This window comes from Alosa pseudoharengus, unplaced genomic scaffold, assembly GCF_046254945.1.
Source record: "Alosa pseudoharengus isolate Yale_2024_CS ecotype anadromous, Long Island Sound unplaced genomic scaffold, YU_APseudo_1.1 YU_APseudo_1.1_scf_10, whole genome shotgun sequence".
Classification (NCBI taxonomy): domain Eukaryota; kingdom Metazoa; phylum Chordata; class Actinopteri; order Clupeiformes; family Clupeidae; genus Alosa; species Alosa pseudoharengus.
Window position 1 is genome coordinate 19,488,840 of NW_027468565.1, and position 21,479 is coordinate 19,510,318.

General features: G+C 40.2%; 2 protein-coding genes across 2 annotated transcripts; both read right to left on the reverse strand.

Moving 5' to 3' along the window:
- Window positions 1-59: 59 nt before the first annotated feature.
- On the reverse strand, window positions 60-9,935 carry LOC143103027 (sorting and assembly machinery component 50 homolog A). The gene is made up of 15 exons (XM_076266818.1): window positions 9,802-9,935; window positions 9,197-9,307; window positions 9,010-9,111; window positions 8,839-8,926; window positions 8,655-8,761; window positions 8,373-8,503; window positions 7,825-7,912; window positions 4,464-4,592; window positions 4,250-4,321; window positions 4,003-4,089; window positions 3,750-3,820; window positions 2,730-2,797; window positions 2,301-2,447; window positions 628-769; window positions 60-432 (listed from the first exon to the last, which is right to left on the reverse strand). The coding sequence occupies exons 1-15, from the start codon at window positions 9,820-9,822 to the stop codon at window positions 387-389; spliced, it is 1,410 nt and encodes a 469-aa protein (XP_076122933.1). The 5' UTR covers window positions 9,823-9,935; the 3' UTR covers window positions 60-386.
- A 412-nt stretch (window positions 9,936-10,347) lies between these two features.
- efcab6 (EF-hand calcium binding domain 6) lies at window positions 10,348-20,416 on the reverse strand. Its single transcript, XM_076298566.1, has 27 exons — window positions 20,272-20,416; window positions 19,825-20,045; window positions 19,662-19,741; window positions 19,509-19,578; window positions 19,249-19,385; window positions 18,651-18,769; window positions 18,389-18,510; window positions 18,138-18,286; window positions 17,958-18,041; window positions 17,755-17,866; window positions 16,975-17,135; window positions 16,531-16,653; window positions 16,097-16,271; window positions 15,890-16,004; window positions 15,350-15,474; window positions 14,931-15,160; window positions 14,454-14,541; window positions 14,227-14,345; window positions 13,907-14,095; window positions 13,191-13,293; window positions 12,864-13,058; window positions 12,484-12,711; window positions 12,175-12,378; window positions 11,801-11,990; window positions 10,913-11,097; window positions 10,606-10,755; window positions 10,348-10,470 (listed from the first exon to the last, which is right to left on the reverse strand). The coding sequence occupies exons 1-27, from the start codon at window positions 20,414-20,416 to the stop codon at window positions 10,348-10,350; spliced, it is 3,942 nt and encodes a 1,313-aa protein (XP_076154681.1).
- Between the last annotated feature and the right edge of the window lie 1,063 nt (window positions 20,417-21,479).

Here is a 21,479-nt window from a genome sequence, read left to right on the forward strand (position 1 = left end):
TTGCTGAAACTTAAAATAAACTTCTACCCCCAGGGAAAACTGATCATGGCCAACATGAATAGGATGGGGGATTGGGGAATTATTTATTGAATTACATTCATATTACAAATAAATATTTTGACTTAAGAGCACTGATGGCTGATATCTCTCCTGCAGAAGCTTCCAAACACAGTGAGCAAGAGCGGTACTCCTGGACTGAAGGTCCTGGCCTCCTCAACTGCTGCGGTCTCACCCTACTTCATTTTTTAACTGGGCCATGACGCCAGGTTTGATCGATTTGTGAAACCTGTAAGTGCTACGAAATCCTTCTGGAATCTTCCAGCCATCAGAAAGAAATGTTTCATTCCAATGTCTATGCGCAAGACTACTGGACCACAGGTCCTGCCTCACAAAAATCGAATGCCTGCTCCGAACTGGACACCGTCACATATCCTGAGAAAAGAAAAGGCTTATCAGCATCTACGTCAATTAATGGATATTTTCTCTATTATTTCTTTTCTGTGGCTACTCAAATCTAGTGCACACAGCACATTCTACACACCATGTCAAATTACTGCAATATAGTACTGTCAAATTTGGACTCATTTGGACATTTGATGACATTTAACAAACACGCTCAACAGTTACCTGTCTCCACTCTGGACACCCATGGGAATGCAATAGTTCAGTTCCAGGCGAGCGATGTTCCCAAGGCGCAAGACGATACCTGCTCCATAGGACCAGCGGATACACTCAGCCAATTTCTTCAGATGTGCCCGTGGTCCCTCACCTGGACAATGAGGAAATAAGTTATATTAGCCAAGCAAGACCACCGCAAAGGACTGAGACATTAACTAAGACTGATTGAGTGCTGGAATTACTACTGAATATGCAATGAATTCAGTCAGTTCAGTCAGTCAGAATTTATTGAAAATTCTAGATAAAGAGTTTTGAGGGCCAGGCTGCCATTATAATGCTTAGAATGCCCTCAGGTCGTGTCAAAGCTGGCCTGGTACCAGGCTCTGGCCTTTCAGAAGTCTTAGTGCTGCGCTGTTCTGCAGTCAACCATGTTGCTTTACGGTCATGAATGGTGCAGTTGTAAATTCATTTTCAAATATCAACAACCTTTCTTTAGTGTAAACTCTATTTAGACTGTTAAGATTGAATTTCTGCGTGATGTTCTGATCAGTTTGTGTTGATGTATTTGTGGCTGACACTTAACCAATGCGGTTTACAGACATCAATTAATTACTGGGCGCGTTTTCAGCAACTCCGGGTTAAGGGCACAATGGTGGCAGCTGGGAAATCGCACCCACCAGTGATGCACGCAGCCCACGCTCACCAGACATTAAAATCAACTTGACTGCAACTCGAACCGCGAATATGCACCTGCAGGCGCACTCTACCCATGACATCCCTTATCAAATGCTCACAAACACAAAGCGTTTCACTTGTACATCACTGGCTGTAGGCTACAAGTTTAACGTGGGCCACACATGACCTGTGTGGGATCATAAATACAGGTAGGCTGACGAAAGGTGGTAATGTATCAGCATTACTTTACAGAGCTCCTTGTCATTAGGTCTTGTGCCTAGTAGTACTGAGCTTCTTGTCATTAGGTCTTGTGCCTAGTAGCCTAAAAAAAGCTGTTCCAGTGGTCAGTGTGCATGAAGCAATCTATTGCTTGAGGTCTGGGAATTGCACTTGAAGTTAGGCTACTCGGTTAGGCTAGGGGGGCTTACCAGTGCCACATTTGTGACGAGCCACGTTGGTAGTGCCTGTTTTGTGGCGGTCATACTTTTAAATGGCTTTGCAAGAAGTGCACGGGACATAACCAGCACTGCAGTCATCTTATTTAAGAACCTCTCCTACTTCCCATACTTCCTGGAGGAGTGCCTTTACTATTTTAGATTCTTGTGTCTCAGGCTTCTTGAATTTTCCCTTGGGGATCAATAAAGTATCTATCTATCTATCTATCTTCTCTACCATCTCGATCTTCATACTTCTATCACACAGCTAGCCTATGTGGCAAGTTCATGCTGCATCGATTGAAGTCATTTAGCCAATGATATCTTTGAAAAGCAATTATGAGTTAAATATTGATGTTAGTCTTGTCTTGATATTTTAAGTATTTTCTAAAAATATATTTAATACATTTTAATTAATGTATTTTTTTATGACTGCGGGCTTAATTTAGATCAGCCTGTGCACCACTGGCACCGACAACTTTGTTATTTTTTCTGCGTGCTAGCCTTGGTCCTTAGCCACTAACCCACCAGCTCCCCACATGCTGGGGGTTACTTCCTCTGCTTGCTACTCACCATAGTTTAGGTTACACAAATTCCCAGCATTCAGGAAGAAATGGGTCCTGAACAGGTCGCCAAAGCCTCCTCTGCCCGGGCGAAAGGGGAGTGGCGTGTACATGTGGACCCCTCCTGCCCAATACGCTTCTCCACCAAGATAGTCGCCTGTCCACCAAAAGGAGATGGATTGTATTGAAACATTTCACGAACTGCAGCATCCGGTCTTTTGATGCGTTACTGGCAAAATACACCTGCTATTCGTCTTGAGTGAGGGAGATATTTTACACTCACACCAGAGAATTAATCAGAATAATCTGTTCAGCAATTATGCTAGATATAATTTGATGAAGACATCTCGAAAAAGGTCTTTTAGAAGAGGCTTGTAGTGCCACAAAGCATAGATATGATGCTCTCAGGTTTTCAGAAGACAATGCAGACAACACGTACCTTCACTCTGTGGCCCGATGCTGTACATACTGAAACCTCTTACACTTGTGGGGCCACCCAGATAGAATCTGTAGCAAGAAACAAAGAAACAATAATACATCTACAGAAATACAGACAACAGTGGTTAATACACTTTCAAGGCATTGCAGTGATTATTTGTCTTTATTTTACACAACCTGTCAAAAACTTTTCTTTTCCTGATTCTTTTTAAATTGTAGAACAAAACTCAGAACTATCAATTAACAAACAGGGGGTTAAGTTATCAACAACAACAAAAAAAGAGTAAATGAAGCAACAAATTGTATATTTTAGGCTCGTCAAAAGACTTTGATGAGTGATGACAGCATTTCATGATGACTGCATTTCACACTTGTGGCAATCTCTCAACACCCTGAAGACAGTGAATGATTTTCCAACAGTCCTGCACGAGTTCCCATACATGTTGGGCACTTGTTGGCTGCTTTTTGTTTACCATGTTAATTGATTTGTATGTACACTCTTCTGTTATATAGCCCTGTGTATGTTATTTCAATAGTCAGAAAAAGAAAGACTCATAAAAGAAAAGGTTTTAAAACTTATGATCGTAGTGTAATTCTTGTTGCTGACAAAAATATATTCCAACTACTACCTAACTACTGAACTTGAATAGTTATGTTCATCCTACATTCCATGCAACAGAATTGTACCAGTGCCCAGAAACACAACAGCTGATAGAGAGATAGATAGAGAGATAGAGAGATAGATAGATAGAAATTCAAGGTCCCTGTAGCTCAAGACATCACACACAACATACACTACAACATACATAGGATGATAAAAAAAATAACAAATCCACATTACTAATAAAAGATACTAAATCAACTAAATCAAGGATCCACATGAATGTACTAAGGATGTATAAGCACGAGGCACTTGCAGTGACAGGGCAGGGACTGACCCTGTGTTTCAGTATGCAGTGGTAAGGTGCTCTATGAGGTGCGTGTCATGGTGGTAGTGATACACACTAGTTAAAGCACTAACCTGTCAGCAATGCTGGTGGGCTTCTCTCCAATAGGCAGGAGCATACCACCCCAGAAGGAGGTAGACAGGATCTAGAAAAGATAAGACAATATGGCTCCAGAAAGCTTTCCCCTACATCAACAGCAATTCTCCAGCTGAATCGTGCCAACTGAGGTAGCATTCTGATGACATGAGGAGACCATTTCAATACTCTTTTTACGATTTACTTTTCAGAAACATCTCCCTGATTAATAGTGTTTTCTGTGCTACTCACCGAATCGAAGGGGAGACGTCTGTTGAGCTGGATTTCAAAGTCCTCCTTAAGGTAGCTCACATCTCCACCTGTGTACCCAGCCAGCTCCTAGAGTTCACATGACACACAAAATCACATGACCTGTAAGCATCATCGTGCTAAGTAACCCTTTGGGGGCCTATTGACAAACGGCTTCATTTAAATGAGAAATCAATGAGGCCTATTAAGTGAGGTGTGTGTAAGTGCATCTCACATAGAGGAAACTAACCTGATTAATTTTGAGTAAGGCACCCTTTCTTGGAAGAATAGAGGAGTTTCGTGTGTCAATGACCATGGCATGCTGTAAAAAAGAAATCCACAGAATGAACCAATTGCTGATATCACACACACACACACACACAGGTCTTGTCTATTTATTGCTCTTTAAAGTCATATACAATCTAGACTAAACACAAAAAAATGTAGCCCTGAAAAGGTTGTACCGAGAGGGAGGATTTTAGCGAGTGGCCACTCTCCTCACGGACAGCAAAGGAGGCAGTGCGAGCCAGACAGCCCAGTTCTCTCCACACTCCCTCCCACTTCAGAGTGTGGTTGGTCCACCAGATGGGAAACTAGGGAGGAGATGGGTACAAGACACACACAGAGGGAAGAGCATTTCATCAATTGTACAAACCATGGCACACATCAAGTGTTTATGTTTAATTAAAAAGTTTAATTATCAACAACTTATTTTTTCATTTTATCAACTACTTATTTTGAGATTTTCAGATTGGTGAATCACTATGTGTTAACATGTTTCACAATCGTTTTATTCAGGGCCGTAGTCACCATAGACATTGAGGGGGACGTGTCCCCCCCAATATTCAAATATGACCAAAATGTCCCCCCCAATATTCGGACATAGAAAAATAAAGAAAGAATAAAGCGCTATACTAGGCCTACAGGAAACCAACACGTATCTGAAATGTAATCAAACGTAAATAACGCACAAATTAGTGACCTATGGTTCCAGAGTAGCCTACACCCCTGAGTGGTTTGTCCTGGTGATTTTCCGTTTTCGTTAGTGGCGTGCGCTATCAAAAGCTTCCATTTACTGCACCCTACTGCGGTGAGGTAGGGCTGTCAACAATATCGCAAAAGCTACCGAAACAATTTTCACAAAACTTCTTAGAAAGGTGTAGCACAGGCTAAGGAAATCCCATACATGTTTGGAGCCGATCAGACTGAAAGGGAACATTTTCCATATTGTAGCCTATTCTCGCAATGGTAGCGAAAGTGAAACGTTTCATTTTAAATGATGAATTTGTGCAAGCCTGTGTCATTTCTTTCACGTCTTTAATGCATTCATATGCTAGTAGTAATGCCAGAAATTACCGTGTATAGGCCTCTTAGAAATGATTGTTGCATCTTGCATATTATTTAGATGCGCACTCAATCGCGCATCCATGCAGGCAAAACATGATCAAATGTGGCGACGTTTACAATACGTGATAGCCTAGTTAATGTGAATCGCGGACAATAACCAAAGAAAGGAATTTGCACCTCCATTCACCAATTAAAGGCTGTAGTAGGCCTAGTTTTTCTACATGTTGGCACAAAAAACGTCATTTCTGTCAGAAGCCAGTCTATAATGCATACAGGGGTAACATGATGTGAGTCAGACAGAAGAGGGGCCTGTCTTAGTAGCCTACACACATCAAGTGTTTATGTTTAATTAAAAAGTTTAATTATCAACAACTTATTTTTTCATTTTATCAACTACTTATTTTGAGATTTTCAGATTGGTGAATCACTATGTGTTAACATGTTTCACAATCGTTTTATTCAGGGCCGTAGTCACCATAGACATTGAGGGGGACGTGTCCCCCCCAATATTCAAATATGACCAAAATGTCCCCCCCAATATTCGGACATAGAAAAATAAAGAAAGAATAAAGCGCTATACTAGGCCTACAGGAAACCAACACGTATCTGAAATGTAATCAAACGTAAATAACGCACAAATTAGTGACCTATGGTTCCAGAGTAGCCTACACCCCTGAGTGGTTTGTCCTGGTGATTTTCCGTTTTCGTTAGTGGCGTGCGCTATCAAAAGCTTCCATTTACTGCACCCTACTGCGGTGAGGTAGGGCTGTCAACAATATCGCAAAAGCTACCGAAACAATTTTCACAAAACTTCTTAGAAAGGTGTAGCACAGGCTAAGGAAATCCCATACATGTTTGGAGCCGATCAGACTGAAAGGGAACATTTTCCATATTGTAGCCTATTCTCGCAATGGTAGCGAAAGTGAAATGTTTCATTTTAAATGATGAATTTGTGCAAGCCTGTGTCATTTCTTTCACGTCTTTAATGCATTCATATGCTAGTAGTAATGCCAGAAATTACCGTGTATAGGCCTCTTAGAAATGATTGTTGCATCTTGCATATTATTTAGATGCGCACTCAATCGCGCATCCATGCAGGCAAAACATGATCAAATGTGGCGACGTTTACAATACGTGATAGCCTAGTTAATGTGAATCGCGGACAATAACCAAAGAAAGGAATTTGCACCTCCATTCACCAATTAAAGGCTGTAGTAGGCCTAGTGTTTCTACATGTTGGCACAAAAAACGTCATTTCTGTCAGAAGCCAGTCTATAATGCATACAGGGGTAACATGATGTGAGTCAGACAGAAGAGGGGCCTGTCTTAGTAGCCTATTCCTGAATCATGTCCCTTTCAAACTACGTTAAAATTGTGTGATTAGCCAGCATAATAAAATCTAAATTACAAAAGACAAAATCTCAAACCTATGAGTCTAAGCCTTAGTTTAAAAAACTCTTCAGGTGTAAGTAATAAGTCAAAGAACCACATTATGTGTAATATAGGCTAGAGGTTATCAAAAGATACTCTAGTTTGTAATTTCTTTTAAAGTATATTTGGGGGAGGGGGTGGGGGGTTTCTGTTTGGGGGTCCCTCAGACCCCATTACAGATTTGGTCCCCCCCAATGTTGACATCATGACTACGGCCTTGGTTTTATTTGTAGTCTAACCCTGCCCGCCTAGTATCTCCGTTCATTTTCATTTCACGGAGATACTGCTCTGGTATCTGACAACACACTAGCGCTTCCCTCGGCCACCCAGGTGCCAGGCCAATCAGCAACGTGAGGGGATGACGATAGTTTCGAAATCGAAAGTAGGCCTGTGGTAGGCCTAAATACATTGTTTCCTGACTGACGACATGGTTTATTATCAGTTTGTAGCGAGTTTAGGCGAAATAGGAAAGAACGGTAGGATCCTGATCAATGTGACTGAAATCATTGGTCCAGCCTAACCAAAGTTAACACAAAGTCTATGCCCGTTACGATGCAAGAGTTGGAAACATTTCACAATGATGAGAGGCCAGGCTCTTCACAAAGTGCAAGTAGAGAGTCTGGAAACCTGGATACTTCGTTTGCAACAACACAGAAAACCTAACATACCTTAAGGTTTGAGCAAACACCACAAAGATTTTATAGAGAAAGCTCTTCTTTGACAAGTTACCCTGCCATGATGCTAGATTTGCAATTACATTGGATAGATTGTGTAATTAACCATAGAAAATCATAATGACTTTACAGTGTTTAACCTGTCACTTAACATCAATATTTCCTTAAATAATCAAAGGGTTGTTGGATCATGGCTGAATAATCAAATCTAATGACAGGCAACAACTTGAAGTATTTTCAGGCAAAACATTTTCAGAATGGCTCATCACTATGTGGGACATGTACAGTGACAGATGCCAAATACAACAGGCCAAAAGCAATTTTTTGAAAGAAAATGCAAACAGAATGTAACAAAATGAGCTGGATTACTTACACTGACTTCTGTAGAGATCCCTCTATCAGTCTCTCTGAGTGAACTCCACGGGAACTGGCCAGTGACTTTATATGCATTGATGGAGAAACTGAAACACAGACACTGTCAGTGGAACTCACAAGCTGAACACGCAACACAGTACACCACTGGGGAAAACAGAGCCCTTTTGATGAATCTAATTAGTTTGGGTGAACCCAGATGAACCGGTTAGCAAATCTGAATTTGCTCTGCAGGTTAGTCTGGAAAGGAGCCCATTGACGCTCCGTTTCCGAATCACCAAAAACCCAAGAGTGTGTATTTTGAAATTGAGTAAACAACTGCATTTAAAACCTTTGTTTACAGAAAGATATGTTTGCTGCACTTCTGGAAGTAGTAAAACTGCAAGTTCGGAAACGGGTGTCAATGGGCTTCTGTCCAGACGGACCTGCAGAACAAATTCAAATTTGCCAAAAGACTCATCTGGGCTCACCTAGGCTAAAATCAAATACAATTTAAAAGACAAATTCAGTTTTTAAGCCTCATTTCACTTTCTCTGAAACCAGACATACTTGCGCTCAAAGTGTCCTGGCTGGGGCTTAAAGAATGACAGGCCGTAAGACGTCTCTTTTGTACCATAAGAGAACTGGAAGGTGAGTTTTTCTGCACGCCCAAAAATATTTGGAAGTTTAAGACCGAGTACCTGAGATCAGAAAAAACATAAAATATAAGAATGTACTATAAACTTCAAGTAATTGAAAAACAATTTATTTTACTAACAAGCACAACCCTTGAAGTACAAGAGCGAAGCAAAAAAAATTAAGAATTGATGGATGCCGTAGGACGTCCCTTACCATGCTTCCTTCATTGTTTCCAACCATGGTGTTGTAGCTGCCAGTCATCCGCCTCAGCTCCTTCACTTCAAACGTCACATCCAGCCCATTCGGCAATGCATCAACACCTGTAGAGATACTGTTGTAAAACAAGCGTTCCCCCACAGAAAACATTTCTGTCCTTGTCTCCTCACCGACTTCTTACCCTGAGATGTGTCGATAACAACTTCAACCTTTCTGAATATTCCCAGTCGCAGAAGTTTCTGTCTGGCTTCATGGGACTTCTTCATGACCTGTAAGCATCATCATGCTAAGTAACCCATTGAGGGCCCATTGACAAACTGTTCTGGTAGAATTATGCACATGAGATACTCACATCAATCAAGTTCCTAGCCTTAAAGACATCTGCGATTTCATATGTGAGAAGGTCTTCCTTAGTGCGACCAAGACCATCTACATGCACCCTTTGGACAACAATCTAAAAGTAAAATACGTTAGAAACTAGTGCACAAGAAAAAATACATTTACCTAAATATCATGTTTCATATTAAAAACAAACATACATCTTTGTTTTCGAGAACTTCTTGTTTGGCTTCTTGCTCAGGCTCTGGCAAATCAATGTCATCTGCCTGGACACCGAGTTCAGGACCATGCATCGGCATAGGGTCCAGAGCCTACACGAACAATACAGCAAATGTTTAAGATCAGGAGGATTGTCAATTTTATTACAACAATTATTTCAACAGCAAGTGAGACCGTCTTTCTGACAAGAATTCTCTTCTTCCACGTAGTCCTAGGTAGCCTTCTACGCACCTTAGCTAATGTTTTGGCACACAGGTGAGCAAGCATTACATTAGTGTCACTGCAACGTAGAATAGCCATGTACAGAGCATGACTACCTTCTGAAAAATGCCGCCAAGAGAATTCAGTTGATTCACAGATATTCCCATCTTCCTACATACGTCGTGATTTAGGGCATAGTCTAAATGCGGTTAATGTTAAACATTAATTGTGAAATTGTATCCTTTGATTCATTCATTTTTTCGGAAGATACCCGGTTCGGCCTAACATTAGCTGAATACTGACTGAGCAGAGCTAAGCTAGCTGCACATGCTGTAATCAGAGGTCATGTAGTGGTCATTTCTTCACATCATTCTCACAGTCTTACCCGTGCGTGGACAGTCCCCATGTTAATAGTTCTAGATGCAAAAGTCCTTTAACGAAAGTCAATAAAAAGTTGGAGGTCCAGTTGACACGATATGGAAAGTCAAGCCCCACTTACAGAGGCCGCCATGACAGTCGGTTGACCCGCCCTTCTAACGTCTGATTGGCTATATGGCTTGGACGCAGAGGTAACCTAATCTCTAAAATTAAATGGATAGGCCTGAGCAACATAGACTATACAAACAATAGGCCTATATTTTCTGGTAATGAATGAGCTGTGTAATTTTCAGGTGAATATTTATTTAAAATTTGTTTCAATAAAAAATATATAACTATAAACTATATAAATGCCATTACACACTGCAACAAATCACAGGAGCCAATATTCAAGCTGTTTATTAAGGCACTGTGATCTTAAAAACAGCTTTGGAAAAATAATCAAAGTACAAAAGTAGTACAAAACTAAATCTCATAACTCCCAAGAACTAGTCTTAATCAAACCACAGACATAATTCATAAACTCTATTAATCTCTAAATGGTTATTTGACTTCATCCCAGGAAAGTGCTAAGAAATTCATTGTAAGATATCTTCCCCGACATTTCCTTGTCAAAGAAAGAAGTGACATGGAAGAACTCTTCCTCTGTTAGGTTAACACTGTAATGCCTTAGAACCTGTAGAAATGACAGGGGGAAAAAAACATGAAGGGGAAAAAATTACCAAAATGGCATAAAATTGACTAAACTGCATGTTAAGTCAATGCACTGCACAGCTACTTCTCACAATGAAAACTGGAAAACAAAGATTACTTTTCTGAAGTCTTGGAGAGAAATCTTTCTACTGCGGTCTTTGTCAAAAGACACAAAGGACTGCCTTATGGATCTCCAAAATTGTTTAACAGGGCCATATATCCTAATCATGGCCTCTGCACACTGAGTGGTCAGCGGTCCAGCATTCAACTGGCAACACAAGAACAGGAACAAGAATATTAGGTAATCTACTGTAAACATCTACACAGAAACTACATATTACACAGACAGGGCTTTTATCACTACAAGTGTCATTACATCACATATCTATGAGATACACATTTACAAACTATGTTTTCCATCTTACTGGCATCTTTGGAAGTTGGAGTTTATTCCTGCTAAGCAAACTGGTGGCCAGAGGTCTATGTGGGAGGACAAAGTGATGCAGGAAGTCCGAGTAACGAATGCATCCATTACTCTTAAGGTCATATTTTGCCATCAACTGCTCAAATTCCAGTGGAGTCATCTGGATACGGAGATCCTCCATGATACCTTAGACACAAATAAAACCAAATTTACCACCATGCAGTGCAATTCAATGCGAAGCACACATTTGGCTGTTTTGACCACTGGGCCTTAAATAACTAGACTGATGCCTGAATTGGCACGCCTGGGCGGTGATTGGGCAAAATGTAAATCCAAAGCAGAAATCCACTATTATGACAGAGACGGCTTATTTTGTAGCGAGAGAGAGAGGAATTTTACTGTAGCATCACAGATGTTTAAATTTCAGATTTTTATTTGAATGTGCCAACATAAGGGACTAACGTTTCGACGTTCTGCCACGTCTTCGTCAAAGTCTACTAAAGATGTGGCAGAACGTGGAAAGTTAGTCCCTTATGTTGGCATATTAAAATAAAAATCAAGTTTAAACATCTGTGTTGCTCCGGTAAAACTCTCTCTCTCGCTACAATTAGTCCTCTCCCGTTGACGCACCAGCTAGTTAATTACAGAAGCGCGGAGGAACTACTGCTTATTTTGTCCATGATATGTCTTGTAAACCATAGCAGACATCAGATCATATACAGACATGTTAACAAGGTTAACCCCTTGATTTTCACAAGAGGTGGATTTTAAAACGAATATGAATCTACTAGCAAATCTTCACTCAATTGTTTGCTGCTACCATGTTTTCCCCCTCATGAGGGCGGTAACTTTAATGCCTGAAGAATCTATATCCACTATTCCACCACACCTAAAAAGGTTCCAGTTTCAATCTCCCCACGTCTATCAGGGTCCACCTCCCTGCAACTCCTCTGGATAATCTTCCAGCAGCTATGAATCTGGCATCTAACCCTCCTGTTCACAGTCTCTCCATTTAGTGAAGATGCTGTCTTCGCCCCCGCTGAATGTGGCCGCTTGGTCTGTTTAGGGACCTCCGTTGCCTATGGCGAGACAAGTGAAGATGCATGGTCATAGACTCTTCAGAAATCTTGAGGCATTCTTTAACTACTGATGCTACCAACAGGATTTAGGTTGCACTTTAAAGCCATATCATAGTTCATACATTCTATGAGGAGCAAAAAATTATTTTTAAGGTGCTTTGTGAAGAATTAGATAACTGTTTACCTTGTTAGATCTGATGGAGCAGGAGGCAGTTTTAGGACGTTTGAGGATGCTTGCTTTAGAGTCAGGTGATAAAGGTGCTGGAGATGTGGATCCTTGCCCCTCTTGAGGAACATCACGCTCTTTCCCACTGAACTTAGTCAGAAACTCATGGAAGTCCAGGTTACCATAAGCGTTGACTGGCAAAATGTTCCACAAATTCTCAAACTGAATGGATTGAAACATAATTAAACAAAAGCTTCCAAAGCACTTCTCTAGCATTTACCTGCCATGTTTAGTCTAAGGTGCCAGGGTGAATATAGGAGAGTATACCTGCTCACTGGTGAGCCTCATGACATGTCGATCACAGATCTGCTTGAAGTCTTGTTTGGAGATCGTGTTAATGTGAGCATAATCAAGGGCCACCATCTCTTTGGTGATCACATAGAGACGGGTCGACACTACGTCTTTAACTCGTTCCAGGATCTCATTGATGGACAGTGGACGGGCTTGACTGGGGAAGTGAACCTTCTCTAATTTTTCCAGCCATTCTTCTGCTGTCTACTCAGTGACACACACACACACACACACCAATATAGATTTAAGTGTGAATAAATTCATGTTAAACATTATTGTCTCAAATCTAATTATAATGCAGGTTAATTATGACTTGTCTACAATGTTACTTATTTTCTTCTTTCTCTTCTCTTCACCTCTTCCCTGTTGAACTGAAACGTCTCAAGAAACTGTCTCCAGTTCACCATGCTATTTCCCTCCTGTCTGACCAGCTTCATCAGTAAGTGGTTAAATTGCCGATCAGACAGCCTAAAGCAGAAGTGGTCCAAGACTCGTCGAAACTCCAGTAGTGAAACAACTCCACGTCCCGTCTTATCAAACGCTGAAAAGGCCTGTGACACACTTATGGTATTACGTAAAGGTATTTATGTAGCTGAAATCATTTATCACACATTAAAGCATTTATCATCACAAACTGAGTACAGCACAGTGTTCTAAGTTGTCATAATGTGAAGGTATCATACCTTATGAAGATGATCAGGGGCAGCAGTTACAACCTCTCTGATTCTTTGCACAGCTCTGTCTGGACTTAGATCTTCAACACTCTGGGGAGACTGGACTGAATGTCTGATAAAGGGAAAGTCAGCCAAAAGACTTTAATCAAGACCTGTGACAAAATTATTCGGGAAGTCCTGGTACAACACTGTCTTACTATCTTGATATCGAAGTTGACAAAGAAGACAATTATACTTAAATTCATAGTGAACAGTAAGTGTCATTTAATAGCACATTATTATTTTTGTATTATTATTATTATTTTATTTTTTATTATTGTTTTTTTTTATTACACACTTGCACATGGACTGTACACACACTGCACGTTTTATTCTCTCTTGCTATTTATTAAAATATTTCTTGATCTTTCTTTCTTCACACTTGCACAGAAAAAGCTGAACACCAAACGAAATGTCACTACATGCTTTATGTTAGTATTGCTATGTATGGGACAAATAAACCTCCTTGTATCCTTATAACAATCTTTGATTGTATTGTAGCATTACATTGCATTTCTTGATCAAAATAAATATGCTAATTATTTGAAAGCATGTTTTATTTGTCATCCTATGGTAATACAAACTGTGAATCTTAGACAAATTATATAGGGTTGTGCACAGACATAGGAACTTTTACATAATATAATAAATAATGTTATAGGCTATTCTATCTGGCCTTGGCTGACCTGAGGTCCTGTGAGATCACATCCCTGCAGGGTGGGGATGCCTCTCTGTCCACGTGTTGCTCCAGTTGAGTATCCAGCTCTCCTTCTGTAATTGGAGGTTCCAACAAATGGTCCTGTCCCTCAGGCACGATGTGTAGCGTCTCAAAGAACTCTGTCTGGGTCAGGTAGCCCTTCCCTCCTTTATCATATCTGTTCAAAGACGTTTGGAGAGATCAAATGTTACTAACTTTATTACATTTCACAATATTCAATAATGTCTCTTTGGATGTTAATACTGCATAATTTAGTACTGTATCAATTTAGTAAAATATCTCATCTACCTCATCCACAGTTTCTCAAAGTCTCTGGGCGTGATTGGTAAAGAGTACTTGAAGAGATGACGTCTCAAACCTATTTTATGGATAATGGCTTCACCATCTTCATTAAAGTGGCAGAGATCCTACAAAAACCAAAAGTGAGGCATGTCTACTTATTCTTTGTTCAGATGTCCAATGCTGTTCTGAATCCTTTAAATATTTCTGCACTGGTCTAGACAAGCGGCACAAACCTTTGAAATCTCATGCCAGCGATGACGTATGTCTGCTACCAGATGAGCATGAACTTGTTCACATGCTAAATCAAGCAACTGATCAGGTCTAGATGGATGTCCCACACTGTCACAAGGTTCTCCACTCCCAGATCTGGCCAACAAATGTACACAACTGGTAGCACAACTGGTAGCGCAACTCTATACTAATAGAAATGTGGTATTTTTCAGAAGATGTACAAATCATTTTTCAATGAAATCTAAACAAAAACATATTCTAATGTCTGTGGTTATTTAAGTATGTTTCAGATGTACTGTAGGTTACAGTACTTGAAGAATAACTCTGTGGAAACCTTATATGTAAATGAACTGTAAATGTAAATCTAAACATACTGTATTCTGTGATATTTTTTATAATGTGCAGGGCGCTTCACATGGGCCTGCCATGATTCTGCTACTGCTGACTGATCATGGTGTGTCTAGCTGTGGAATCCTCACTTTTTGATTGATAAAATGGCTGCTTCCTCCTTGCTATTGCGATGGACTATGTCGAAGAACTCTGCATAGTTCAGTGTTGCACCATTTTGAAAACCCATGAGGTCTAAAAGCCGTTGGTACTCCTTCTCCTTGATGACAAATTGGAGACTGTCAAACAGTGGCCTGAAATCCCTCCAGCTGACCACACCATCGCGGTTTTTATCCATCACACGGAAAGCAGAGAGGGCATCCTGGGAACAGGAACATGGAATTGAAGTTTCATTACTTCCCATCTCTGGACTGGACCAAGATACTTGTGCACACTGATATGGAAACTTTACACAACTGCCTTGCCACTCGCAACCACAAATCAACGGTATGATGATATTTGACTAAGGACTGCCAGAGTAAGACTATGGCAATATTTCACTGAAAGCTACCCCATGAAAATCTTTAATTTTCTTCTTGAGCTGCTGCAGACATTCTTCTGCTGAAATGAGGCTGGTTGGCATCCCTTCCAAATTTTCCCTTTCTATCTTGTGATTTCTCTCCTTGGCTGTGCTTTCTGCAAAAACAGGTCAACCTGGTTAGACATGTTGCACATGGGCTACATCAATAGTCGTCACAGTTGTATCACAAAACAGTCTGCTGCAACCCTAAAAAGAGGAAAGGATGTGATTTACAAATGGACTAAATTGACTAAACTTGATGCTCCCGTTGTGGGGAATACATACAGTATGTTTCAAGTAAATAAAAGTCGAGACTGAAATTAAATGTCACCGTTTCTTTGAGAATATGGGTATTCTGCTGCTTTGGTGCTACACTACAAAGCACACCCAAGCTGTCCAGTGCCAGAGCCTATATAGAGATCTCTATACAATATCTCTATATACGGCTCTGTCCAGTGCTGCACAGGCCTGCCCCCTACTGGACAATGTTATCTCAGAACATGTTAGTGGAAATTTCAAGCATAGACTTACTTTTAAATTTGCCAACTAAGTCAAAGTGTGATATTTGTCCGTTGTGAAACCCAAGAGCTTCAGTGAGAGTTTGAAATTGTGGTTTGTCCAGCATAATTCTGCAGTCATCTAGAATCTATCAACATCACATACAGGATGAGCATACATTGGTTAGAGTCTACTGTAGTATCTCATTTTGTTCTTGATAAAGTCTGTGTTTGTGCTCACCTTACTAAAATCTGCAAGAGTGAGGGTTGCTTTTGGGCCTCCTCCTGACATCTTCAGACAGTTCTGCAGGCTTACTCCACGACCATCCAGGCCATTTTTGAGTTTCTTAAGGACAACATCCTGTAATGCCTGTCCCTTGAGTTTCTTGAAGTGAGCATGATAAGCACTTCCAGTCCTGCAATAAATGTGACCATGTTTTAAAATGTATCATACAACCATTTCATTCTGCCAGTTTAGTGCTTTCTTAAACTGATAGTTACGGTCCTTGATTGTGATTGGGTGAATCACATTCTACTCCGCTTGCGCGTCGTGCCTAACAACGCCCCTTAGCTGTTGTAGAATCAGTGTAACCTACAGCCTCTCGGGGCTTATTGCTTAAATCTACCACAGCTGCATCAACATTTTTTTTCCTCTATGAATCTACATAATTTTACCTCTGGAAAAGGCTCAGGGAGCCATGAGTACTGCTGTCTTCAGCACTGATGTTCTGAATGCCTAAGCCCTTCAGGAACCGCTTATAATTGATCCCTCCAGAGTCTTTGAAGTTTACACACAGCCTGAGGAGGGAAAGTTCAAGTTCAAGTTCAAGTTACTTTATTTGTACCCAAAGGTAGATTTTGTTTGCAGTATAGAGTCCTCATACACACACACACATGGGGAACAAAAGAGGCACATATCACACATCATTCAACTTAAGACAGTGGGAGTTAAAAGTGGCAAATAAAAATAAAATGAAATAAAACTAAAAGTTAAAAGTTCTTACAGGTCCAGACTATACTTAGATATTAATGTGAACTAATTAAAATATAGGCAACATGTGTGGAAATGGACTTTTAAAACTACACAGTGCAGCCATCTGGAAAAAGACAAAGTCTCACTTTTCAAAATGACTGTCAGATACAGGCAATCCATATTGCTGAACAACCCTTTTGAGTTCCACAGAATTGACAGTTCCATTTTGGGTATGGTCAAGTTGGTCAAGAAGATTCAGGACTGCATCCAGCTGTTCTGACAGTCTGTCCCTCAAAATGGTCTCCACCTGTGTCAGTCAGCATACATTTAGTCTGTATGACACCCATTTAATTAAATTTGTTTTTAATTAGATCAATTAGTAATTAGTCATTTAATTTGTCATATCTTACTGTGTTCCATGTATGAATGGAAACAGAGGACACTGGGCTCTGATCAGTTAGACTCCTCCCTCTCAAATAATTCCTTTGCTTGTGCATTTCCTGCAGACCAAACACTGCTTGTCGCTGCGCTGCTGACTACATAGAAACATATCTGTGAGCAGTTTGTTTTAAATTGTCAGGAAGAGAACAGGTGCCATCATCGTATTGTCACTATTGTTTTTTTTCTAACCCGTTAAATGATTACCATTGGTCTTGATTTTGTATGATTCTGACAAAGCTCGATGAATTGGCCGTAATTGATAACTCCAGAACATTCAGGATCTAGAAGATCAACAAGGCCTTTGAATTGCTCATCTGTCAGACGAAAGGTGAGGCCTTCAACCACTCTCCGCAGCTCACCCCATGGAAGGACTCCAGTTTTATTCTGGAAAGAGAGAAAAAAATGCATATTTATTATATAAAACTAAAAACATGTAGGTCAGTACATATGCATATGGCTGTGAAATCATGGATATACTTTAATACCTCATCAAAGATCTGAAAGCCCCGTTTCAGTAGAGTGTGAACCTGCTGAACTTGATGCTGGAGCTTTGGCAAGATTCCCTCAACACCGGGCATTATGGGCGCACTCCACTTCCTGAAAGAAACAGGGCATTAAAAGTAAAGGGCATTTTAGGCCGCTGCTTTTCTATACTAAGATGAGGGTGATGAGACAACCTGTTGCCCACCTTTCTGACAAGGGCTGCTGCCTATCTTGGAATAAGGCTAGAAACTGGCTCCAGGATATGGGCTCTGTAGCTTTCACTCCAAGCCTGAGTCACACATGGGGGCATATCAATTTCAGTTGCAAGTATGCCAATATGCAATAAAATCAAATCCCTATTTAAAATGTGTTCATGTCATTATACCTGTTTAAAAGCCCACTGAAAATTCGCTCATTCATAGGAAAAATGAAACTACTGAGGACTGACTTGAGATCCTCTGGAGAAATCAAACCACTTCCAGTGATGTCAAATGCATGAAGAGCCTTCAGAACAAGATTGTAGTTCATGCTCATCTGTGTCAAGAATACACATAAAATTACTGTAAACACAACTCTAAACACTACTTATTACATCAATATTTATGTTAATTCTGACATTAAAGAACAGTATCCTACTTTTTTCAGAAATTTTGTCTGGATTTCATCAAAGTTATCTTCATTCCTATCTGTGTCAGCCCAAGCCGTTTTTATACTTCGGTTTGTTCTTCTCATTTGATCACAGATATCCCAGTTCAAAGCTGAAAAAAACATATCCTTTATCATAAGTTCCAAAAGACTTTTAGATTCACAACCTTAACAAAATATTGACTGTAACCTAATTAAGCACTTCTGCAAACAACGCATCTGGTTTACCAGACATAGAACAACAGTATCCTACCTTGCTGAACACACTCTGGTGTTTTCTTGTGATAATTTTCACAGTCAATACCAAGTCTTTCAAGAAATTCCTTGTAGAATACCGTCTCTGTATTGCTAGCTCTATAGTGAGACCAAAGTCTGTTCGGGAGAAAGTACATATTTGAGAGGCATCACAAAAAGTATCTGAGATCTGAGACTTCTAAATCAAACACAGAAATTAAAGCAGAGCAAATCAAGAGACAAATGGATCACATAAGTATGGAATTATACAGTATCTATGTAATAAAAAATAGGCTTTAATATTGTAAACTCATTATTTGTTTTACAATAAACTTTAAGTAACACAGTGTCCATGGTGAGGCCATCCATCATGAGTGCAAACACTGCCCCGTAAACAATAGCACACAACCACATTTATAACCTCTGTTTGGGTGTCCATGGAAACTTAAACACAATACCTTAGTTTAGTGCAAAATAATGCCTATCACAGAGTAAAACAATATCCGATATTTTGATGAAATGTCTAGGTTTTTTTTTCATGATATGCAATTTGTTGTTTCACCTACTGCGTACAGTATGTGTGACACGCTGCCAACATAGTTTATTACCAGACCTACCTCTGAAAATCCTGGTCACTGAGAGGAAAGCAGTACGCCTCCAAGACTCTTCTGAACTCATGCTGCTGAATCTGCCCATCAAGATTGAAGTCAAATAGGCGGAAACCTCGTGTAACATTCTTCAAGTTGCTTCCAATCTGTTAAAAATGTCAAATTATGAATTATGAATTGAAAGTCATACACAGTCCTATGTTTTGATTAAAAACTAAATCGTTAGCCTCAAACATTGTGCTATGTTTGTGCTGTTTGGAAGGATGTACCTTATCTTTTAGGTTGCACTGTAGTTCCCCCAAGGTCTGGTTTTGTTGATTCTCACAAATGTTGGGGATTCTGTAAGAACATGCAAAACACTGGATTGAGTGGTCTTTATAATACAAGAAGGCATAATGGTCAGGATCCTTAATCTGCAGTACCTCTGCTTAGCTGATGAAATCTTGCAGTATTTTCTGAGGAATTCCATATAGGCTACACTGCCATTTGCTCTCTTTGGAACCTGAAGTAAGGACAAGAAATCACAATGTATAAACGTGAACAGTGTCTAATATGAGTATAATAGGAAGGAATCATGCTTCAAACCTTGGTTAGCAGCATTTCAAACTGGGCCTGAGTGAGGGTAATAAGAAAATGCTCAATGACACGCCTGAATTCCCCTTTGGTGATGGTGTAGTTTCCTTCAGTGTCAAATGCTTGAAAGGCTGCCTTTAAGTCCTCTTTCTTGTCCTCGACCTTCTGAACAAACATTCTCTTAATGTCTGTCAGTGTTAGGTCTTCATCTGCAACAGACTGGACTGAAGTAGCTGGGGACAAGAAACATTCTTTAATCAAACGTTTTGCATTTGGACCAATGGCTCAAGCCTGTAATAATGTTGGCTTCTATTTGTCCTGAAATCTTAAGTGACGGCTAAAGATAGCCTAGCCTACTAATTTAATTAGGTACAGTTATTCTTTATTGTAGCCTACTGCCTTTCAGTAGCCTAGTTTTCCCCCACTGTGTTAGATGAAATTTACAGAATGGCTTCTCACCAGAGTCAGATCTGAGGTCACTGGCTCTGGAATCCCTACTCTGGGACAGGCAGCACTGGGAGCTCCGGATCTTAGGGGCCATCAACATTCCCCTCGAGATTAGGCTCAACTCCGAAAGATCAGCGTTCAGGGTGCCCACATACATGATTGTCAATTACCTAAGTCTGAGCAGACACACAAGAAAGCAACCATTAGATTTACCTGAATAGTATGCATGGCCATTAGGGTAGCCTACTGTAATGTTCATTAGAATTAATCTAACGATAGGCGTAACGTACTAACCCTCGTCATCCCCAATCGTAGCTTCTAGGCCTAGAACTAGTCATAGATTTCGATAAACATTTTACTCAAACAGATCATGATAGCTTAGAAACTGATAGCAGCTATAGTTCACCGATTAACATTTAGTTGAGTAGGCCTCCTGTTAACTGTATCAAACAAGTGAAGCTTCTTCACTTTAGTCGCCGGACATCATTCCTCCATTTCTCAGCATGTGAAACGTGTTATCCTCCAAAGATCCCTGCAATTCTCTGACTGAAAATTCTTCACATTCAACAAATGAGCAAGCATTGCATAATTGAGACAAACATGATCGTGTGTTACGCCAGTTACCTATTCGTCATACTAGAAATAGCACGGTTGCGGTAGTTTTAGCGAATGGTTTGTCCTGGATGGTGCTAAACACATTGTAACTTGAAAGGACGCTTAATGGTTGCCATGGAGACAAGCTAGAGTAGTCCCGCCTCGGTCTTGGCCTTGCCACCACAAAAGCACATAGAGCGTTCTAAGATTTTTGCTGTAAAGTAACACCGAGACGGTTGATAAAGTTAACTATAGAATCTTTGGTAACACTGTTGCATTGTGTTGCCTTGTCTAGAATGTCAGACAGCAACATCTAGTTGCCTCGTTTTTTTTTTTTGTTTTTTTTTTGTATTAGGGTCCTGAAGAAATGGAGAAAAAAGAACAGTGATGTAACCTAGAAAATGACACATGATGCGACCGTGATATGATTTTCCTGGTGTCAAGAGTAGAGTTGGATGCCTTAAACAGGGCCTTGGGCTTTTCGGTAGTTTAATAACTTAGTAGGCTATATAGCCTAACATCAACATTTGCCTTTACAGACATTTTGTGGCATGAAGTGGCTGATAGCCTATCCATAAAATAGGCTACATAATCGTCAACATGGTTTATTTTGACATCTTGAGACT